The sequence below is a fragment of the Quercus robur genome, chromosome 8 (genome assembly GCF_932294415.1).
Source record: "Quercus robur chromosome 8, dhQueRobu3.1, whole genome shotgun sequence".
Lineage (NCBI taxonomy): Eukaryota > Viridiplantae > Streptophyta > Magnoliopsida > Fagales > Fagaceae > Quercus > Quercus robur.
Window position 1 is genome coordinate 50,199,026 of NC_065541.1, and position 18,460 is coordinate 50,217,485.

The 18,460-nt window shown below is 37.8% G+C and overlaps 2 protein-coding genes across 3 annotated transcripts; one reads left to right on the forward strand and one right to left on the reverse strand.

The window, feature by feature from the left end:
- Window positions 1-6,141: 6,141 nt before the first annotated feature.
- LOC126696427 (uncharacterized) lies at window positions 6,142-6,609 on the reverse strand. Its single transcript, XM_050393174.1, has one exon. It carries the CDS (start codon window positions 6,607-6,609, stop codon window positions 6,142-6,144), a length of 468 nt encoding a protein of 155 aa, XP_050249131.1.
- Window positions 6,610-13,585: 6,976 nt separating this feature from the next.
- LOC126696861 (transcription factor bHLH67) lies at window positions 13,586-16,463 on the forward strand. 2 transcript variants are annotated; one of them, XM_050393590.1, is made up of 4 exons: window positions 13,586-14,246; window positions 14,640-15,323; window positions 15,416-15,814; window positions 16,009-16,463. In XM_050393590.1, exons 1-4 carry the CDS (start codon window positions 14,214-14,216, stop codon window positions 16,090-16,092), a joined length of 1,200 nt encoding a protein of 399 aa, XP_050249547.1. In that variant the 5' UTR covers window positions 13,586-14,213; the 3' UTR covers window positions 16,093-16,463. The 2 variants fall into 2 exon arrangements, with proteins under 2 accessions (XP_050249547.1, XP_050249546.1); XM_050393589.1 differs by lacking the exon at window positions 13,586-14,246 and adding an exon at window positions 14,284-14,528.
- Window positions 16,464-18,460: the final 1,997 nt, after the last annotated feature.

Consider the following 18,460-nt stretch of genomic DNA (forward strand, 5'->3'; position numbering starts at 1 on the left):
GCAACAAGGGTATGACATCGGCGTGGCTGACACCAAGGAAGCCCTTAGGGCTGAGGTCTCGGGGGTATATAGGACCTACTGCCTCCAAGTATGGAATGAAGCTCTTAACCAAGCTCGGGTTGAGGCTTCTTCTGTACTTAGGAAGACAGAGAGTGTCTACTACCCTTCAGCCATTCATGCCTCCCCCTCCAACAGCTCCAAGGTAGACACCACTCCCGAGGTTGCAAATCTCGAAAAGAGGAGCCCCAACGAGGTCCCTCCCTCCTCTAGCAGCCTTCCAAAAGTGGCTGAGCAACCTGGGGTAAATGGAAAAGGCGTCGAGATGACTAAGGGAGTGGCCCCTAATGCCACTAAGCCCTCAGTTGCTCCCCAGGATCCCACCAAAGATAAAGAGGCACCCAAGATGGAGATTATTCTTGCAACTCTTCCAATACCCGCCAAAGGTGACCCTAAAGGCACAGACTAGGGATCCTCGAAGGTTGCAGTTTCCCAGTCCAAGGACCCACCCCAAGGAAAAATTGCAATAAAAAAGAAGTAGATTTTAGTATGGTTCTTTCTTCTTGTTTTTCTTTTCTTTTGTTTTGCTTGCAACTTCTGTTTTGGTTTTCAAAGTTTGTAATCAAGTTGCCCCTTTTGTATTCAATCTGCCTTGCTTTGAGGTTTTAATTAATGAAAGTTATGCATATTTTCTTTCTTCCTATGATTCTCATACTGATGTTGATATAATTTCTATCTTATCTAACACTTAATAAACGTAGTAATGAGGTAAAACTTTTATCATTAATCTGCATAAGTAACAGAAAAGTTATCCCAATTCATATGGTCAACAACAAAACAAGTTAAATCTACTAAATCCATCATCTCGGCAAAGCATAATTTTAACTTTAAGGACATACACAGTAATGTAGCATACATACAGGTTTAAACTTACTATGTTCCCTACTCATTAGCAAGTTTAAAGGACTAGAAGGATAATCAATTCTCAAACAAATACAGGTATGCCTGTAAATGCTTTAAGTAATGCTCATGAGCATTCACTTGAGCCTATTATCACAGTGAAAATCTTTGCTGTTTAGAGTGGCTAATCATATTTGACATTCAAGTAATCAATAAAAAGCACTAATTTACCTCAAGTATGTAGTCCAAAGAGTCTGAAATAACTAAGGCTTTGCCTTGACACTTGGTAAAATGATAAGAAGTATTAATTTACCCAAAGTATGTGGTCTGAGGAGTCAGGCATAGCTGAGATTCTGTTTAATACTTAGATAAATGTTAGGGAGTATTAATTTACCCAAAGCATGTGATCTGAGGAGGCAGGCATAGTTAAGGTTTTGTTTAATACTGAAATAGATGTTAAGGAGTATTAATTTACCCAAAGCAAGTTGTCCGAGTAACCAGGCATAGCTAAGATTCTGTTTAATACTCAGAAACGTAACTTAACATATCAATTTACCTAAGGTATGTGGTTCGAGGAGTTAGGCATGATCAAGGTTCTGTTTGATACTTAGAAAGATGCTATTAAGTATTAATTTACCCAAAGTATGTGGTCCGAGGAATCAAGCATAGTTAAGGTTCTGTTTAATACTCAGAAAAGTAACTTAACATATCAATTTATCCAAGGTATGTGGTTCGAGGATCCAGGCATGACCAAGGTTCTGTTTGATACTTAGAAAGATGTCATTAAATATTAATTTACCCAAAGTATGTGGTCCGAGAAACCAGGCATAACTAAGGTTCTGTTTAATACTCATAAAAGCAACTTAACATATCAATTTACCCAAGATATGTGGTCCGAGGATCCAGGCATGACCAAGGTTCTGTTTGATACTTGGAATAACAATAATATGAAGCTCAATAGATAATGTAATAAACGAGAATGTGACAAGGAAGACGTTCATTAATAATAATATATTTTTAGGTTATTTACATTCCAGGGGCGTAATATAACATTCTCATCTTGGTTTTCAAGATGATACACACCTATCCCAGCCACCGAGGTGATGCGATATAACCCTTCCCAAGTTAGGCCCCAACTTTCCCTATGCTGGGTTCTTTGTAGTACCCAGAACCTTTCTTAACACCAAGTCTCCAGGCACTAGTGGCCTTAGCTTCACGTTGGCATCATACCCTTACTTGAGCTTGTGTTGATAATAGGCTAATTGGACCATGACATTTTCTCTTCGCTCTTTAATGAAGTTTAGGCTCTTTCCTAACAACTCATCATTGTTGCTCAGAGTGAAAGAACTCATTCTCAATGTTGGGAATCCAGTCTCCAGAGGAATAACAGCCTTGACTCCATAAGTCATTGAAAAGGGGGTCTCCCCAATGAACCTACAAGGTGTAGTTCAGTATGTCCAAAGGATGTGTGGCAACTCTTCTACTCATTTTCCCTTTGCGTCGTCTAGTCTCTTTTTAAGCCCACTCACTATGACCTTATTGACAGCTTCAGCCTATCCATTCCCTTATGGATATGCCGGGGTGGAATATCTATTTGTTATGCCCAGGTCACACCAATATCTTCTGAAAAATTTGCTATCAAACTGAAGTCCATTGTCCGAGATGAGGATACGAGGGATTCCAAACTGAGTGACAATATTTTTTCCAAACGAATCCCTTAGCATCCACATCCTTGATATTCGCCAATGGTTCAGCTTCAACCCACTTGGTGAAGTAATGTGTGCCGACCAACAAATATCTCTTATTCCCTGTTGTCCTAGGGAAAAGACCTATGATGTCTAAGCCCCATTGAGCAAATGGCCAAGGGCTGGATAGAGGATTAAGGACACCTCCTGGTTGGTGAATGCTTTGGGTAAATCTTTGGCATTGGTCACATTTCTTCACATATTCTTATGCCTCCTTCTGCATATTTGGCCACCAATATCCCTGAGTGAGGGCTTTGTGAGACAAAGAACTGTCTCTTGTGTGACTTCCACAAATCCCCTCATATAACTCTTCCAAGAGTAGTTCAACTGCTTCAGGGTATATGAATAGTAAATACGGTCGAGAAAAAAATCTCTTATACAACTTTTGGTCCTCGAATAGCCAAAACCGATGAGCTTTTCTTCGTACCTTATCGGCCTCAGCCTTAATCTCAGGCAAGATATCTTCCTTAAGGAACAATACTATAAAGTCCATCCGCTAGGTCCTACCTTAATCTGATGAATATGTTCCACGTTTCTCCTTACTTTAGTAGGCTTACATAAGTTTTCCACAAGGATCACCCAAAGTAAACTTTGTGCCAAGGATGTTGCTAGTGTAGCAAGAAAGTTGGCATGTGTATTTCTACTTCTAGGGATTTGCGATGAATTAAAAGACTCAAATTCTGACTACAAGTGTCTAACCTAGTTCAAATACTTCTGCATTCTGAGATCTCTGGCTTCCAGCTCTCCCTGAACTTAGCCTACCACCAGCCTTAAATCAGAGAATATCTCCACAGCTTTTTCACCCATTTTCTAAACCATGGCCATCCCTACTGATAAATCTTCATACTCAGCCTCATTGTTTTTGGCCGAGAAGCCCAATAACAAGGATTTCTCAATTGTAATCCTCTTGGGAGATATCAAAACTAGCCCCACTCCAAATCCTCTGTAGTTCGCAACACCATCAACTTATACCTTCCAGGACAAAGGTTCCTGTAAAGAGATTGCACCAACTGATTTTTCATCCATGTTCTGCTTCTCCACTCTCTTTTCAAATGGGGTTTCAGCAAACTCAACTACCAAATCGGCGAGGACCTGACCCTTGACAGATGTGTGAGGCATGTACTTGATATCAAAGGCCCCTAGGATCATACTCCACTTGGTAATCCTCCTTGTGTAATCAGCACTCCGAAGTAGAGATCTAAATAGGCGTTGAGTTAGGACAACAACTGTATGCGACTGGAAATAGTGGGAGAGCTTACGTGTAGCATGCACCATTGCCAAAATGGCCTTCTGCAGTGGTAGGTAACGGACTTCGGCCTCATGTAGTGACTTGCTCACATAATAAACTGGCCTCTGCACATCACTATCAACTCGCACCAACACTAAACTTACAGCATGAGGAGCCACGGCAATGTAAGCAAATAATACCTCATCCACCTTAGGCCTGGACATGACGGGTGATCGAGAAAGGTATTCCTTAAGCTATTGAAAAGCCGAGGCACACTTCTTGGTCCACTCAAATCCCTTCCATTTATTCAACAACTGGAAGAAGGGTCTGCATCTATCCGCTGACCAAGAGATGAACCGATTCAAGACAACAATCATTCCTGTTAGCTTTTGGACCTCTTTGGGATTTCGAGGTGGTTACAGACTGTTAATTGCCTTAACCTGATTAGGGTTGACCTCAATTCCCCGGTGAGTGAATTTGCCTAATCCCACACCGAAAGAGCACTTGGAAGCATTAAGGCGCAGCTTGTGTTTCCTTTGTATCCCAAAAATATCCCCGAGATCTCTCACTTGCTTGGACACCACCTTACTCTTTACCACCATATCATCCATATAGGCTTCAATATTCTTGCTCAATTGTGGCTTAAACATCCTAGTCATCATCCTCTAATAAGTAGACCCTGCATTTTTCAATCTAAAAGGCATAACCTTGTAATGGCAGTTTCCAATAGAAGTGACAAAAGTTGTCTTTTCCTGATGACCCAAGGCTAGTGGTATTTGATGGTACCCTTGAAAGACATCTAAAAAGTTGATTCGAGGATGACCTACAGTCGCATCTATTAGTTGGTTTATTTGAGGCATAGGGAAAGGGTCTTTTGGACAAACCTTATTTAAATCTGTGAAATCTACACACACTCACCACTTCCCACTTTTCTTCTTCACCACTACGGTATTAGCCAACCATTCAGGGTAAAAAACCTCCTTAATAGCTCCAGCCTACTTGAGTTTCATCACTTCGTCTTTGACAGCATCGGAATGATCCTTAGATGAGCACCGAGGTGGTTGCTTTTTTGGGGTGACAGATAAATTGACATTCAAATGATGGCAGATAAAGCTCAGATCCACCCCCGGAGCTTCGTAAGCACTACACGCGAACACATCAACATTCCTCTTGAGAAATTCTATCAGCTCTTCCTTCTCCTGAAGAGGCAGTTGAGTTCCAACCTGAAAAAACATCTCCAGATCATCACCCATAACAATTTTCTCCAAATCCTCACATTTCGCCTCCTCGGCTGGCCCAATGACAGGTAACACTGGAGACTTTGACTACTATAAGCCCTTCTCAGCAAAGGCCAAGGAGTCAGTCGTAGGCTGATGCATAATTGCAGCCACGAGACACTGTCTAGCCATGGATTGACTCCCTACGAGCTCCTCAATCCAATCCCCTGATGGATACTTCACTTTCAAATGCAAAGTTGAAGAAACAGCCCCTAGGGTATGAAGTTAGGGTTTGGCCACAATGATTGTGTAAGGAAAGTATGCATCCACCACAATGAAGTCCACGTCAATCACTTCTGAACTTGCCTGCACGGGCAACCTAATCTAACCCCTTGGGATGAAAACTTTCCCATCAAAACTCACCAAAGGTGAATCATAGGCTGTCAAGTCCTCAAGCTTTAAGTTCAGCCTTCTGTATAAGTCAAGGTACATAATCTCTACACCACTGTCCTGGTTTACCATCACCTTCTTCACATCATACCCTTTCTATTCTGAGGGTGACCACCAAAGTATCATCGTGTGGCTGGATGGTTCCCATCTTGTCCTCATCTGAAAAACTCAGTGCTGGTCAAATCTCTACTCTAGCCCTCTTCAACTCAAAATTAGGGTTCTCGGCTGGTAGCCGAGCTACAGACATCACCTTGGAAGGATGAGAACCATTCCTCCCAGGTGCAGCAAAGATGACATTAATTGTGCCTAACGGGGGCCTTAAAGAAGCATTCCCCTGAGCCCCTAACCTTGATTGGTCTCCTTGTCCGTTAAGCCAATATAAAAACTGTTGTAACCTTCCTTCTCTGACTAGTTTCTCCAGATGGTTCCATAGGGTTCTGCAGTCCTCGGTGGTATGCCACCACTCCTAGTGATATTGGCAATGGAGGCTCTAGTTGCGTCTTAAGGGATCTTCTCCCATTTTGTTTGGCCATTTGAAGTATGACTCGTTCTTGATTTTCCCCAAAACTTGATGCACAGGTTCTCAAAACATAGTGTTAACCACCTAAGGAGCCGTAGATCCAGATTGTCCCGCAAAATCCCTTCGAGGTCTGTTATTATTGTATCTATCCGACCTGAAATCCCTCATCTCTTGAGAGATAACCTTACCTTTCCTGTTGCCTTGCTGTTGGCCTTCCTTAACCCACTTGTACTCATCAATGTGATCCATAAGCCAACGAACACTCCTTACTGGCTTTTTGGTAAAGGATTTTCTCAAATCATGCTTGGTGGGTAGTCCGACCTTAAAGGTCCTTATAGCCACGTCATCAAAATCCCCATCAATCTCATTAAACATCTCCCAGTACCTGTCCAAGTACGTTTTCAGGATCTCACCTTCTCGCATGGACATGGACAATAGAGAATCTAAGGGCCGAGGAACCTTACTACACATAATGAAATGAGACCCAAACGCTTGTGTGAGCTTCTTGAAGGAGTTAATAGAACCTGCACCCAGACCATCAAACCACCTCATCGCCACAAGCCCCCAAGCTGGATGGAAATACCTTGCACATCAAGGTCTCATTTTTGGAGTGTACAGTAGGGGTGGCAAAATAAGCTTAAACCCATTTACTCGCCCAAACCCACCCACTCTAATTGAACACAAACCCACCTAATTATTATTTGGGTTAAGTAGGTATCAACCCTATTAGACCCAATAATTATTGGGTTTTAACTAAAAACTCATTAAGCCCCATTTAACCCAAAAACAATTAACCCAAATTCAACCCATCCTTTCCTATCCAAAATAAAAATAAAAAACTCAGCCTTATCCCTCTTTTAGCCTCTCTTCTCTTCTTCCATTTTCTAGGGTTTCCAAGTTGAAAAAAATCCCATTTTCCCAAGAAACAAACAGAGAACAAAGGGACAAAGCAAGGCAAAAAAACCAGTACAACCACCAGTCCACCACTACGCAGCGGCTCCAGCTTGGCCAGGCCCACCTCACCACCGCCACAGAGGCGGGTCGGGTCAAGCCGCGAAGCCCCAGCCGGACCCGTCGCTGACCGTGACGACGTCATTTTGGATTTTGTGCCACTACTTGAAGGTCGGAGGGGTGATCGGAAAGTCCGGGAGCATTAAAAAGTCGATTTGGCAGCACACCAATGCGTGGATCAACATGCACGAGTTGATTCCCAGAGACGAGGAGCGAATCACTGAGATCTCTGACACGCGCCGGCACATGGATTACTGTGAGAAGGGTTTTGGTGTAGAATGGGGAGAGGAGTGTAGAGATTTTTTGGTGGGAGGTTGAGTCTGGCAGTATACTTTCCACTTCTATTTCTTGGGGAGTATTTGGTTGCTGAGAAAATTGGAGTTTGGGATTTGATGAAAATATGAGTTTGGGATTACTGTGAATTTTTTTTTTTTTTTTTTTTTTTTAGAGATTTGATGAAATTTTCCGAACTCACTTTTTGAACCAGAGAAGGTCATTAGGCTGGGTGGAGCAATAAGATTTGAGTTTTTCACTTTAGGGGCATTTTGGTAATTTTGATAATTGGGTGGGTTGAGGTTTACCCATAATAATTGGGTTGGGTTGGGTCTGGGTTAGAAGCAAATTAGTTAAATGGATTTTAATGGGTAAATGAATTTTATATACCCAACCCAATTATGCCCACCCCAAACCTACCCATTTGACACCCTTAGTGTATAGTCATTCTCTGGTTGAAGTGACTTACGTGCTCCACAAGGTCTATACGACCATTGTACATGGTGAACATGGGCTGAGTGAACCGCCGAGGAAGTCTCCCTTCCTCAATTCTGCGTGTGAAAGGCGATCTAGAAATTTGGTTAGGTGCACTACTCATAGCGTCATTTCCCAAGCCTCTTGAAGATGAATTTTTGTTTCTGTTCATAAAGGTAGTCCTCATCATACGAGAAAGACTCACTAGGAGGTGTCCTTGATCTGCGCCTATAGCTACCATCTTCTTCATTGTTGGAAGAGAAGTTAGAGTTGGAAGGAGCTCACTTTCGTTGTTCGTGGCGTAAGCTACTTTTTAAATGATCAATCTCCAGCTACATGTCCTTAGCATCTTTCTCATGAGAGACATGGCTCCCACCCTGAAAGTAGCTCTTAGTGGTATGAGTGGTATGCGCACTCCCCTCTCAGTCCCTTCTTTGTTCAAGATCACGGAAATGATCTTGACGCTGAGACCCCATAGATTCTGTCTGGTTTGGACCTGAACCTACCATCGTTGAACGTTAGACTCACTATCACACCAGTAATTCCCCACAGACAGCACCAATTGTAAGGACCAGATTTGAGTCCCTAGCCCAAAAGATAGATGGACTTAGACCCAAAATGCCCAAAATAATGAATTTGTAAAGAGTGGGTTGGAAAACTGGATTTTAGTGAATCAGACAACAAATAAAGTAGATCTTGATGACAAGATAATGAAGATAGACAAGTTTAAACTAAAGAAAATCGTCCTCGATACAGTCCGAGAAGATTAGTTCTTATATATTAATTCTCAAGTTTGATTACAAGTTTTGTTCTTGGTTGCTATAATGTTTTTTATTTTTCTAATTCTCGATCCCCTTCTCTCATTGCCTCTCTCTCCTTTTATACTCCCTTCTCCTTTCATCTTTACCCTCCACGTGTAGGCCAGATGGTTGGTGTTGATACTTGTCCCATCAGTACCTTCCTGAAGTCTTTGTGTAGTAGTTATAAGGCTGAAAACTACTGTTCAGATATCACCTCCACATTAATGTGGACAGAGAGTTAGCTGTAGAGCATTTAATGTGGTGGTAGCAGATTTCTCTTTAAATATTTTAGGACTCCCACCTGTCCTATGTTTTTGTAATGCTTATCCGTACCAATGGAATTTCCTAGAACGTTCCCCTGGATGGCAGACCATCTCTTTGAATCTCGGCTTTGGTCAGCCAAATTAATCCTCAGCCCTCCCTCCTAGGCCCTTATGACCAAAACTAACTTTCTCTTTTACCAACACGGATTCTCTTGACAATGTTTACTCCTCCTTAGACAACCTTTCGTTCTCGGATTGGGCCCTAGACCCAATATATACATAGATAATGAGCTCTTGGGACCAATACCCCTACCAAAAGAATTACATGTAATTCTGACAATAAAATATATATATTGGAAACATGTGTAGCATGAATTTCATTATCAAAACAATAAATTATCTTCAAAATAAATAATAAAATTTCATGGAATTTTTAATAATGGATTTCACGCAAAATAGTTTTTTAAATTTATTGCAAGTTTGAATAACAAAGTTTCGTCTAAATTAAATTATCTTAATAACTTTAATTGATAAATTTTGAAAAAAAAAAATTTGAGAAAGGAAAATCATTGTAAGCCATATTATGGTAGTCAAAGAATATATGTAGTGATATTACTCCAAGTTACATGGAAGGAGGAAAAAATAAAAATAAAATAACATGTAAAGGCTAAATATTTAGGTTATGTTTAATTGGATGGAAAAGGATAAAATTATAAGGGAATGGAAAAGAAAATGTTTTTGGATGTAAAGGAGAAGAGAAAGAAAAGAAAAATGATGTCTTTTACACTTTCATCATTTTAAATTATAAAGTAATAAGGATATAAAAGAAATTTCACACAAAAAGTCAAAACTTTCTAAGGGTATAAAAGTAATTTTACAAATTTGGAGAGAGTAAAAAAAATGAAAAATTGGTGGGATCCATAAAAAACCATTTCTCTCCCCTCTTCCTTTTTCTCTTCTCTTGCCTTTTAATCAAACAAATGAATTTGAGTCTATTATCTTCCCTTATCTCCGATTCCTTCTAACCAAACATAGTGTAATGGATATAACTTTTCCAACTATGTTTGTTTGTGGCATAAGGCAAGTAGGACGTCCTTCCATTAACCTATCAAACGTGCCTGCTCGCGGCATAATGATGATGGAAGGACCAAATATCCAAGTTTAGATGATGGACGACCGACTAATGGCCAAAGAGACATAGATGAGGGTAATTTATAATGAAATCCTCAAATGAAAAGACAAAATCTACTTAATTTGAGGGATAATATTCTCACCCTATCAACTCACAATTTTAAATCATTAGTATCCCGAGAATTGTGTCTCGCGTAAATACCATAGCCCACATTTTGCCATGACTTTAGATGATGGGAAAGAATCATGGAAGGAGTCACCACAAGAGACCTCTATATAAGCATTAAACCACACCATCCCAAGGTTTGAGAGAAAGGCCCTAGAACCCTTTTTTTTCCCTACAAATTTCGGCTTTTAGTGAGTTTTGACTTAAGCATTGGAGGAGTTTAGGTTAGCACCGCATTTATGCTCTCCAATTGAATTTCATGTTTTACAAGTCTTTCACAACTTTTGTTTGGATGAGTGGCTCACTAAGATCCTTCGCATCATCATTAGTATGTTAATATTATATAAGAGTAATTTGATACTTAAAAGAAAAAACCAATTGTTGAGACATAATTTTGTTAATGTTTGGGTAATTCTCGAAGTTCATGGACACACAATTTCAAATTATAAGGACTAGAAAGTATGTTTGATTTTGATCCAAATTTTAGAGGATCCTTTTTTTTCCCATAGCAAAAATAATCCTCAACACATTATAAATACATTAAACTTATTTAACTAATTCTATTTCTACACTAGGTAAAACTGTGTTATATATTATATATATATATATATATATAGTTTATTACTATTCTAGGAAAAACTTTATCACTTTGTTTTAAGAAGTTTAGATTATTCTTTTTAATTATGGTGTTCAATTAATCAAATTTAAAATAATTTTGTTATTTTTTTAAAATTATTTTAAAATTTAACATTACTTTTAGTTCTGACAAAAAAAAAAAAAAAAAAACAGTTTTATAAGTTAGGTTTGGGGCATATAACATAATATTTTATTTTATTTGTCTTCTATTAACAAATTTTTGTTCCAATTTTATAATTTTGTGAAATATTTTCTTTACATGGCATATTCATTCTAATTAAACTGCGCATTATATGGCAATATTGTTGTAGGGACTCCATTCGTGACGACCCCAAGATAATATTGGGCTCATACGTAAAGAGGGCCCAAACAATATCATTTGTAGAGCGTGGGTTTGAAAGGCTAGGCCTTGGTCACCGGACGGTGGTTTGTCGTGGTGTTCATACAGAATTAAATCGTGTTCGCTCGAGGAGTCTTTCTCCTAGAGGCGGACTGGGAGGCTCTGGTTCTTGACCATTTTTCCCAGCCTCTTTTCCGAATTGCTTGCTTCTCCTTTTATATTATCCTGTATCCCTTATCCTACGTCCACGTGTAGGACCAACTTTCCAGGACTGATACTTGTCCCATTAGCCCATACCCAAAGTGGTTGGGGGTGGTTGTAAAAACTAAAAAGCATGACTCTATCAGTTGCAGAGTATTCAATGGCAGTAATGGCAGCTTTCCCTTTGTCCTTGGTCGTTATATTATCTAGCGTCCCTTTCTTTATTGACATAGATATTTTAGATTTTTTCTAAAACTGTTCCCATACCGTTCTTGCCCTTTCTTTCAGGGAGACCCTGGGGAATGCCGAGGACAGAATCATCCTCGGCTATGTCTCAAGACTACTTAGACTTTTATTATACGTCCTCGGCTATATCCCTCCTCGGCTCGGGCCTTGAGCCCCAATGTAAAAATGGGCTAGGGCCACAAATTATTGGGCCCCACAACTGTTATATTAAGTCTCCATTTATATTTATTCTACTTTTTTTAATTATCAAATTATCTTTTTTGTATGAATTACAAGCCCTTAATTCAAGTATAACTAATTAGCTGCATATCTTGATATCATTTTTTTAACGGAATTTCCACTTGATTTTTTTATTAAGATTATCAAATCCTTAAATAATATTGGCATCTTTGAATTATAATAGTAAATTGAAATTTTTATCATTATTTATGCTTATATATTTTGACTAATTAAGATTAGTATTTATTATATCATTGACAATTTGACACATGGCTATTCTAACTTATAGATTAAAAAATGAAAATAAAAATAAGCATGTAAATAGTAGTTCTTGATCACATATGAAGGATCCTATCAACTTCATATATTGTGTTAAATTCCTTATTCTAACCCAAATAGGATTACAAAGCTTGTTGATGAAAAAAAATATATATTTTTACTATTTCCATATTGAATTTTGAAAATCATATCAATAATAATTATAAACAGATTTTTTGCTAAATAAAGTTTTTTTTTTTTTTTTTTTTTTTTTTTTTTGAGAAAGGCTAAATAAAGTTAAACCTAGCAAAGTAGTCCCACGTAGGAGGAAAACATCTTATGTATTAGATATATACATATTTATTTTAATAGTGCATGTGACCCATACATGGTAAGAAAGAAAATTATCCTCTCTATTTCAAGTCTTTTCAATTCATCTATTTCACGATTCATATTAAATTTTACAAATCTAAAGGTTAAAGAGCATTCACATCTAGTTATTTATAATTTCTCTATTTTAATCCTCCAAAAATTCTCCTTTTAAAGAATTTTTTTTAAATAATCATTTTCGTAATACACTATACATATCATTCTCCATTTCGCAATATATCATATTAAAACAATCTAAAATAGCTATTTTAAAATTTTGTTTTATTCCAACAAAGCAACAACTCAAATATGAGACATCCCACCTAACCGCTACAAATCCAAGACTCCCACCCTCAACAAAGCCAAAACATACCAATCAAACCCAAACAAATCTATTGACACCCACCCAATACATACAAATCAAACCCAAACCATTTATCTTCACTTTCAACAATGCCAAACACAAGTCCATCAAAATATTCATCAAAATACCCAAAAACCCAAACTTAGCTCCTTTTACCACCCACGATATAGTTGCTCATGTGAGACATATGCAAGAGAAAGAGAATATTATTGTAGCTTTTTTATTATTCCGATTTGCAAAAATAGTGATAGAGTGTAGAATGTTTTCTTCTCTTTTTATTTGCAATACCTTTTATAATAGTAACAACTCCAATTTAGAAAATCCAATGTGAATGCTATCTTATACAAAAATTTAATCTTCACAATGGTAAAGAGAATTCATATATTCAAATTATGAGATAATAACCTTCACTTTAGCGAGATAGATAATTCCGACACATGGAACTTATGTTTTACTAGCATGTAGGCCCTACAAATATGGGGCTTCCGTATCAATAAAACATAAGTGTCTGTTTTGGGCACATACAAAACTTTCGCCACTTTTAACTAGGTGCAAGGCCGTTCGCAAGGTAAATAACAAGATTTTTAAAATATATATATATTTTTTTTTCACCCATGTGCTGGTGCAAATTAAATGGTAGATAACAGTAAATAAGTGAACCATTATGGATAAAAGATAGGAGATCGAATTGGGAAAATGTGGGAAACGGGAATGACCTATCATCAGACTAATGTAGTGATGAGCATGACACGATCCATAGAAGGACTTTCCAAAGCCTTTCTTTCTTTCTTTCCTTTTTTTTTTTATTATTATTTATCCTTCTTTCTCTGCCGTACTCTCTCTTCCAGCTCTCTGAAGAGAGAGAAAGAGAGTCCCCACAACTCTCTGTCCCCGCTGCCGGACAAAACTGCCTCCGCCAATAATGCTTAGGACCTTGTAAACCAGACAACCCTACCTTTCTTCTCTCTCTCTCTCTTCTGCTAAGTCTCACCAACTCCCGGAGTTTCAAGTATATCTGTTAATATCTTCAAACTCACTTGAGTAATTTCCACCTTTCATTTCTTACCACATCCCTTTCTGTTTCCATTTTCTTCACCTTTCTATTAACCCTTCTTCACCTCTCCCCAAGCCCTATTTCTAGTTCTTGTTACTCTCTCTCTGTCCTTCACTGTGAATTCTTCAAAGCAAAGCATTTAATATATTCTATTTAAGGGTATCACTAGCATGTAGTTTCTGGAACAAAGGAATAAATTGTTGGCTGTGGATATGGGGTCTCGTTCTGCTTCTTGGAGGTTACATTTATTACAATTGTTTTGTTAGTATCACTATATGGAATGTTGGTCACTGAGGGAGATAGAGAGACATAGAATTTAAGGCATACTGTAACAACTACTGCTTAGCTGTGATGGAGAGGCTCCAAGGACCCATGAATCCCTGTGTATGTTAATGTTACTACCAAGCTCATTTCGTACTCTATATATATCTATATATCTTTCCCTTTTCTTGAACCCCTTCTCTAGAATCAAGAAATGGACTACATTTACTTCTCAAAATGCTTTTATTTAATGCCTTGTGTTATTTTCCTGGAAAAGCTAACATATTCCAAGCTGTTTTCCTCTTAAATATTCTATTCTCGTCCACTTTTGTTCTCTCTTTTCACTGGGGAGACTGGAACCCCCCAACCCAATACATGAAAGTGTTTATCTTGCTCCCATTGGAGGTTGGGTTTAAACTTTGTAGCCCAGAGAAGAAAATTTCTTCTTCTTTTTTTCCCCTCTTTTTTTATAGTCTAATTTTCTGTTTTTTTTTTTCTTATTCTTTTTCTTTGCAGTTCTTTGGGGACCATTCAGACCTGGGTTGTTTAGAGCAAGAATTTGTGACCACGGAAAGCTTGAAAGTTGAGGAAGAAGCAGCACACTTTTCAAACTCAATGTTAGAGGACAAAGTGCCATTTCTTCAGATGCTACAGAGTGTGGGATCCCCTCACTTTTTTCCTTTCAAAGAGCCTAGTTTTCAAACACTGTTGAGATTGCAACACCTAAAGAAGCCTTGCGAGGATTACACCTATTTTCCTGAAATGGAATCCCAAATTCAGGCCCTAGAGCTTGAGAGCTGTGTCACCAATGACATGGTAGAGCTACACTCACCAATGAAATCCGAGACCATGGACCTTCAACACCCACATTCAGCTTCATGTCTCGAAGCTACTGTGAGCTCAGAGTGCAACCAAGAAAAACCCAACTCAGCTGAAAAACATTGCGTAGAAAGTAACTCGGGCTCTCCACCTCCTTGGGCTAACCCACAATCCTGGCCTAAACACACCCAGTTCTCCAAATCTCTACCAATAGTAACACGGGAGAGAAAAAAGCGAAAGCGAGCAAGATCAACCAAGAACAAAGAAGAGGTAGAGAACCAGCGCATGACCCACATTGCTGTGGAACGCAACCGGAGACGCCAAATGAATGACCATCTCAATGTCCTCAGGTCTCTCATGCCCGCCTCCTATATTCAAAGGGTAATTATTTATCATTAAATTCTATAAAGTTCCAATCTTTAGTTTTACAATTTTGAAGGATTGAAGCTTTCTTCGTTTTGTTTAAAATTAAGGGTGACCAAGCTTCTATTATTGGAGGTGCAATAGACTTTGTGAAGGAACTAGAGCAGCTACTTCATTCCCTTGAAGCACAAAAGAGAATGAGAAAAAACAAAGAAGGAAACGAAAGCTCCACTGTGGTCCCATCCAATGGCTTCTTTATTTTGCCACAATGTAGAATTGGTTCTGATGAAGGAAATTGTGGAGAAGAGGTGAAGGCAGAGAACAAGTCTGAGGTGGCGGAGATAGAAGTGACAGTGATTCAAACTCATGTTAACTTGAAAATTCATTGCCAAAGGAGGCCTGGCCAGTTGCTCAAAGCCATTGTTGCATTGGAGGATCTTAGGCTCACAGTTTTGCACCTTAACATTACCTCCTCGGAGAGCTCAGTACTTTACTCTTTCAATCTCAAGGTATTACGTCTTTTCCTGTTTCTTTTTAGTCAACCATTCTGACTGGAAGATCATGCAACCCTAGTACTAGTTACTTTTTTTTTTTTTTTTTTTTTTCTGCATAATTTTAAGAGTATCTGTTATATTAATATATTGTAGTATTATTTTGGACTGGTGTGATTTGGTGTGGGTTTTGAATGTGGTTGGTGATGCAGATGGAGGATGAGTGTAAATTAGGATCTGCTGATGAGATTGCATCGAAAGTTCAACAAATATTCAGCCTCATCAACGGTAGCTGATTGTTCAAAGACTCAAAGCAAATAGAGAGGCAGCCGACTTCATTGTTTGGAGAGGGTAGGACTTTTAGGATAAGGCAAAAACCAAAAAAAACAAAAAGGGATAGAGAGATTAGAATATGAAAAATGTATGGTGCTTTATGGGATGGGGGTATCGGGGAACAGAGGGCACCTTCAAATCCATTGCCCCCATTTCTTCTAGTCTGTGTGAGTTGTACCACATATGCAATGGGTGCAGTGCAGGACAAAACAGGTGATGTTTACAGCCTAAACTGAAAAGTTCCCATGTTCTTAGCTTCTCTTTTTTCTTTTCTTTTTGTTTAAGAGACCCCATGTTCTTAACTTAATTAATAAATGTTTAATTTATTTTTTTATTTTAGGGGGTGTAAACTGTAGCAAAGATATTTAGAATGGGGTCCCGCATGCTTGGTTAATGAGGCTTGGTTTGAAACATTGAATATTTTCAGATTCTCATCATGACATATATTGCGAATGATGTTTCTGTTTTTTACATTGACTTTTGGAGCTTGCCGTACAAAATATAGATATTTCATCATTATATATTTGTCCTTCAGGCTTCTAGGCCTTTTTGGGTTTTTCCTTAGGTGATGATCATCTCTATCCTGCATATGGGTTTTTGGTCTTTTGGGTTCTAACTTTTCTAAAAAATTAAAATGAAAAAGTTTATCTTTAAATTTGTTTGGAGAAAAATTCTTTTAATCAACTGTTAATAAAATTAGCTAAAGTGCATTATGTAATGTGATTTGTTTAAATAAAGCATGTTAATGATCTTATAAATTGTCACGTAATGGAATGAAGAAGAATTTTTTAAACTAATTTAGAAGAAAACTTTATCCAAAAAACAAAGAACTGGTGTAGATCCCAATTATGGTTAATTACAAATTTTAGCAAATTAATCAATTAAGCCTAGATAATTTAATTAGCCAATCACATAGTTGCGTGGATATGCACAAAAGCCCACACACCCAACACTAGATGTGTTATAGAGAAAAACCTAAAACGGGCTTAAACTCTCCATGTCCTACCCATCGAATCAATTTGCTAACAAAGATAGTTGAGATACAATACTTATAGACCTTCCAAGTTTTAAATAAGTGTAGATGTACCTGAGCTTCCAACTTTTGCTGGCACTTGATTGCACCAACTCTTTCTGTTCACTGGCGTCCGATTCTACAAATTGGGTTGTCAATCACAGGTCCAAGCACTTAGGCATTTCAAGGCCTCTTGAAGATTTCTTAGGATTGCTTCTTTGATTTCCAGCTCCAAGCTTCAATTCATGATCGCTTAAGGTATCAAGGTGTATGGCTTGGGTCTCCTCTCCGTGAATGAGGCAATTTGGAGAGGGTAAAGGTATCGAGATTACAATGAGTTTTGCTCTAATGGTGTCAATAGCTCTCTCACTCTTCAATATGAGAATTTGGTGTAAAAATAGTGGGTTTTATGAGATTTATAAAATGATTAATTGGATGGAAACAATAGAGGATTAAACCAACTAAATTTTCTTAAGTTCTTAAACTCGCTAGACCAAAAGTCATGTGGGTTTCAGGTAAAACTGTGTCTATTGAATTTTTAAAATTGTTCACTTCGCTTGAAATTCACCTGGCATCCCAAGTTTGCTCAAGCGAAATTGTTGATATTGCAACTTTAACTTCAGATTTTAATCCTCTCATCTCAAAATGCAATACAGCTCTAAAACACAAATACATGAAATCAATTTTGCAAAATACAATGAAATTTGGCATGGAATATGCTAACTAAACAAATTTCCTTAAAAATAATCAAACCTTGTAACTTAACTAGCACTTTTTGGTGTTTTCAACAGAGATATTTAAGGTTCAAATCCTTTCTTCCTTAACTATTGAAAGAAAATTTTTACAAAATTAATTAAAAAACACCTAATTGTGCTCATTTTTATCTAGGTTCTACAAAGAATGAAGAAATTTCTTTGAGATTAATTTTTTTTAAATTGAAAATATTTAATTCGAGCCTATTTCCTGTGCATTATAAATATTTGGTTTTATTGCCTAGAAAGTTGCGTTTGGTTTTTTATTAGTCAATTTATTTATTTTAAAATTATTTTCTCACTTTTCAATAAATAAACAAGTAGAAAATACGGGATGTAAAATTCATTGATTACCTATTTACTTCATGAAGGACGCCAGCTACTTTAAATTCTAAATTTGTTTTTTGGTATTATAAAAGTTATATTATTATCCGATTTACAAAATATGTATTTAACTTTAAAACTAAACAACTAATCTCTTAACTTTATTTAAGAGCATCCACAGCAGTGGAGCTATTTTTATAGCTATTTGGCACCACAAAAGGCTATTTTATCTATTTTACCTAC

Bases quoted from the DNA above. Each gene is read 5' to 3' on its own strand.
- LOC126696427 (XM_050393174.1), bottom strand. From the start codon at position 6,609: ATGAGGTGGTTTGATGGTCTGGGTGCAGGTTCTATTAACTCCTTCAAG.
- LOC126696861 (XM_050393589.1), top strand. From the start codon at position 14,361: ATGCTTTTATTTAATGCCTTGTGTTATTTTCCTGGAAAAGCTAACATA. The intron at 14,529-14,639 runs GTTGGGTTTAAA...TTTTCTTTGCAG, and splicing joins TTATCTTGCTCCCATTGGAG to TTCTTTGGGGACCATTCAGA. The intron at 15,324-15,415 runs GTAATTATTTAT...TTTAAAATTAAG, and splicing joins CCGCCTCCTATATTCAAAGG to GGTGACCAAGCTTCTATTAT.